The 5,035-nt window shown below is 42.7% G+C and overlaps 1 protein-coding gene across 1 annotated transcript in view; it reads left to right on the top strand.

Annotated features, from left to right (window-relative positions):
• Positions 1 to 3,452: 3,452 nt before the first annotated feature.
• The window catches only part of LOC103782083 (tenascin-N-like), a gene marked incomplete at its 3' end in the record, with an annotated part of 20,604 nt that continues 19,021 nt past the window's right edge, over positions 3,453 to 5,035 (top strand). Inside the window, 1 exon segment of the mRNA XM_008949827.1 lies at positions 3,453 to 3,864. Within this exon segment, the coding sequence (XP_008948075.1) occupies positions 3,453 to 3,864 (412 nt within the window).

Below are 5,035 nucleotides of genomic sequence, written 5' to 3'. Positions count from 1 at the left end.
CTGTAGATCTGGCTGTTAGGCATTCTTTCCTAAATTATTCCTTTCCCTAATCTGCTGTCATTGCCAGTTAGATGTATGACATGATATTCTCCATGAAGAATCAGCTTAAACCCACTCTTCTTAACAGCAGGAGAAAACCTCTTTATTACATGATGAGGGAGCCAAAAAAGATGTCATCTTTCATTATGCTTGACAGAAATGCTTATGTTTAGGGGCTTCTCCTCCTGAATGACCTCTAAGCCCAGGAAAATCTGAGATCAATTTGTGGTTCCCATGAAGCCCTAATTAGTGACATCATGTTACAACCCAGGACTTGGTGCTGGGCAAAGTGATTTTGTGTCTGTTTGGGGTGGTTTGGGGGACTCCTCTCTAGGGGTTTGGACATAAACACCACAAAAAAAAAAAAAAAGCTTTTGGGGTTTCCTGCAGTGGACTGGGATGAGAATCTGTAGAATTTAGACATTAATCTTTTTCAGAGCTTTGAAGTAATCTCTTATGACTTGATTTTCTTCAGAAGTCTGCAATGCAAAACAAGAATGATAAGGTTTTTTTGTGGCCTTTGGGAGGAAAGGAGTCTTGGAAAAAAAAAAATAGCAGCTGGGTCAGGGAGGGAAAGCTGAATGTCTGGTCACAAACAGGTATCTGCAGAACCTTGGGAGACAGAGGGAATGCAAAGCAGCATGATTCCCCACCCCCTCCATTTCTGTAAATTTACCTTACTGTAAGGCAAGTGTAGAGAAATGCTGAATGGAGGAGAAAAAACCCAACCATATTGCTACTTGGGAATAAGCAGCAGAGATAATTCCTTTATTTTATTTACATAAGATAAAAAAAATTGTAGACTGAATCTTGAAATTCATACCCTATTTTGGTCGATGTCTATGATGTTTTTTGCTTTAAGAGAGATAGAACCATAGAATCATTCTGGTTGGAAGAGACCTTCATGATCATCAAGTCCAACCATTGACCCAGCACTGCCAGGTCACCACTAACCATGTCCCTCACCACCACAGCTAGATGGCTTTTCAATCCCTCCAGGGATGGGGACTCCAGCACTGCCCTGGGCAGCCTGGGCCAGGCTTTACTGTCTGCAGGTGCTCTGCAGTGGCCTGCAGTATAGGTACAGGCAGCTATGTGTATATCCAGTGGAGGTTGTTTTTTGTTTGATTTTTAGTAACCAAAGCCTCGTGCTGCTGAGCATGAAGGACACGTTCCTGTAGCTGTGCTGCCACTGGTGAGGTGTGAATCGAATGGCAGGGATATTTCCAAAGTTTTGGCAGACATTTAGGAGATACAAGAATGATTCACAGAAATGGTGGATTTTCATTGTAATGCAGGGTCGCATGACTTTCAGAAATGTGATTATAATGGAAATGGCAGAGGAGCTGAAAAGTTATTGTGATTCTTTAGGTGTGGAGTCCTCTGTTAGTTCAGCGAGCATTATCTGGGGCAGCACTATTATCTGAGTTCAGATGTGCTGTTACCATGGATACAGATAGGCCAAAGGCATTCTAGCTACCGAGTTACCTAATTTAGCACTTCAAGTTTTTCCTTCTACTCGTGCGATGAATAACACCGCTGCGTAGTAAGTCGCATATGGTGGTATTTTGGATTTGCATCCCGTGGTATGAAATTCTAAGTATTTAACCAAGTCTGTATCACCTCCTGTACAGACCGACATCACCATTAATACCAAAATTCAGTTTGTAACACTAAATAAGCTAACTAAAAAATTTAGGTTTCCAGCTTTATATTTTATCCTTCAAGCCATGTTTGTTCATTTTCTTCCATCCTGTTATTTTTGTCTATGAAGTGTTAGTTTCTTTAAATTCTTGCTTGGTTGGCAGCAAACTTTTTTTTTTTCTTCTGTTAAAGACTTTAGTTTAAAGTCTTCAAGTAAATGTTTAGACTTCAGTTTTGACCTCTAAATGTCAATGCAGTTAAACAGTAATATTTTATTTATTTTTAGGTCTTAGTTTTGAGACTTAATTGGCCTGAAATCAAGTTCTTCCTATTTATTTATGCAGGGTAGGAATGAAACTCATTTGTTTTCCTGTACTTTTATTTCAAAAATATTTTTTATAACCCATTCTCTCATTCCATGTGTTAGCAGATTTGCTCTAGTAGCTTCTAAATGAATCTAGCCAATGCCGAGATAAAAAATAGATAATTGAGTCAAAGCAAAATAAACTTGAAATCCCTCAAGTGAATCCAGTGTTCAAACCCACAAAATGCCACCACATTGGTTTCAAATGAAGGAAATGAATTCTCCCCAGTCCAGATAAGTGTTGGCTATGTGCTATATTAGAAGAATAGAATGGGTTTAAATTTGTATATTATTTGAGTCCAGTGGTAAAAACCTGGAAATTTAAATCTAAAGGGCCTTTTGGAAGTGGTGGACTGAATCAGAAATCATTAACACGAGCCCTTGAAGCTGAAGAGAGCTGATTCAGCTCTGTCAGGACAGTTGTACCAGAAGTGTCATTGATTACACCTCATGAAAGCCTCCCATGAAGAGCCCGGTGAGGGTCTGAGTCCTGCCTCCAGCAGAGCAGGTGTCCTCAGCTCTACAGAAACTCAGCTTCAGATTCCCTCCTCTGTCTCCAGCAGGCAGAGATGGGGACTTGAAGGCGGGGGCTGGCTCTTGGTCAGGTCACAATGTGAGGTGCACTTACAGAACCATGGGCTGTGGGTATGGGAGGAAGAATGGGCTGTTGAACAGTGTGCTGCAGATGGCTGCGAGTTGTTTTCTGGCTGTATGCAGACATGTCTAGTCTATCCCAGTGACACTGGTTCTGTGGTCCACTTCTCTTAGCTCATCTCCCTCCTTGAGCAGGCATTCCACACTTACAGTTCCTGTAGAAACTGACTCTTGACATCCCCTTCAATACTTTTCTGAAAAAATTTCCACCCGTACTTGAGCTGCAGCTGTCCTGGGAAAGAGATCTTATGGCATGACACATGTAAAGTGAGCAAAGCTCTCTCCCAAACTTCTGGTACCAAAAGATCAATGCCAGCTCTCTGAATTCTTCATGCACGCAGCATCAGCGCAGTTATCAAACTGGAAACCTTGCAAGCTGCTGGCCATGGCCATGGCCAAACAACTGCTCAGTAATCCAGATCACAGCTGGGAGGCTGCTACAGCATCTGCTGCAGCCGCAGGGGAATGAGGAGTGCTATGGCATAATTATGTGGTGGACCAGGATACTAAGTCTGCTTTGAAAGCTGCAAAATTAATGCTTCTGACTAAGGGGTCTAGAAGCTCTTTTGTATCTAATTCAAACAGTGTGACTCTTTTTCAGGTACTTGCCACCCTAGTACTGAGTCAAGGCAAGACAAATAATTTGTCTTTTTGGGAAAAGCCAGTTTTATGCTCACACTTCTTACCTCTTTTTTTTTCCTCCTTCTTCTTGAAAGCAGCTGTGCTGTTCAAGCCTCTGACAACCTGCCAGATGAATTTCCAGAGCTGGCTTGCCTTCCCATTGTGGGTATTGCTGTGCTGTCTTCTTCAGACATCTGCCATTCAACACGCTACATCTCACAACTGCACCAGTGATGGTTAAAGGATATCCTTCAGCCACTCCTGCAAAACTGACCTGCCCACTTTCTCCCAGATTAAGGTGGAAGCAGATCCATTACAGCATGAACACAACAGTGATGTGCAGCTAGATCCTGGGGAAGCCAAGGAAAATGAAGAGCAGAATATAATCTTTAGGCGCAACATCCATCTGCATGCAACCAAAGGGGACTGTGAGGCTTTGACCCACATTAAGGGTTTGCTTGGAAGGATGGAGAAACTTGAGAAAGAAGTGGCAGAGCTGAGAGAAGTTTACAGCCCTCAGAAGTGCTGTGGGGGAAGCCAAGGTAACAACTGCAGGATCTGTTCTTACATCCCAGATACAGCCTATTTACTGCAGAGGCTGGGGACTGGAATCCATTTGTTAAGGTTATGGGGGCTCTCCATCAGCAGAATGCTTGAGTCCTATAGAGGCTATGGTGTTCTCGTTTCTGTGATGGGAAAGGAAATCTGAAGGTCCCAAAAATCTTCCCAGGCATCTCCTAGAAGTGGGAGGGAACAAGTTTGTGAGTTTCCTATAGGTGGGAGGATTTAATGGAGGAATTTCTGGAGGACAGGAAGGTGGAAACTGAGGGAGGCACTTCCTGTTGCTGTCTTTTCTCATTTTGTGCCTCCAGAATTTTGTAGTTGTGGAGAATTTGTCTTTTTATTTCAACCTTGGTAACTGACTAAAAGAAGAGCAGAGTTTATAATGATAATGTTTTGCAGTGGCAATTGGCTCTGCCTCTGATCAAAGTTTTATACCACATAGCCTCCAAAAAAAGATTTAACAAGCTGATTTTTTTGAGGAATGGAGATGGGAAGAAATGCTGAGTCTTTGCTTAAATGAAAAATACTGATGTATAACAGATGAGAACAACGTGCTCTCCATCTTTAGAATAACCATGGTGAGAAATTATGAGCTTTGGTTACAGCCAGAAAGATTCAGGTTAGAAGCTGTGAATCTCTGGAGCCCTCAACACAAGAAGGATGTGGATCTGTTGGAGCAGGTTCTGAAGAGGGCCACAAAGATGGTCATTGGGCTGGAACCTGTCTACTCTAAGGACAGGCTGAGAGAGCTGGAGTTGTTCAGCCTGGAGAAGACAAGGCTCCAAGGAGACCTTCTTGCCACCTTCCAGTGTCTGAAGGGGGTCTATAATAAAGCTGGGGAGGGACTTCTTGACTTTTCGCTTGAGTTGATAGGATGAAGGGTGATAGGTTCAAACTGGAAGAACATAGGTTTAGATTAGAAATTAGGAAGAAATTTTTCACTCTGAGGGTGGTGAGACACTGGCCCAGGTTGCCCAGGGAAGTTGTGGATGCTCCATCACTGGAAGTGTTCAACACCAGGGCTTTGAGCAACATGGGTTAGTAGGAGGTTCCCCTGCCTATAGCAGGGGGATTGGAACCAGATGACATTTAAGTTCCTTTCCAACCCAAACCGTTCTAAGATTCTATGAAAAGCTTTCAAATTGACTT

Source organism: Merops nubicus, unplaced genomic scaffold (assembly GCF_000691845.1).
Source record: "Merops nubicus isolate BGI_N331 unplaced genomic scaffold, ASM69184v1 scaffold6091, whole genome shotgun sequence".
Taxonomy (NCBI): Eukaryota; Metazoa; Chordata; class Aves; order Coraciiformes; family Meropidae; genus Merops; species Merops nubicus.
Note: the sequence above shows the minus strand (reverse complement) of the source record. Positions and strands in the feature narration are given on the sequence as shown.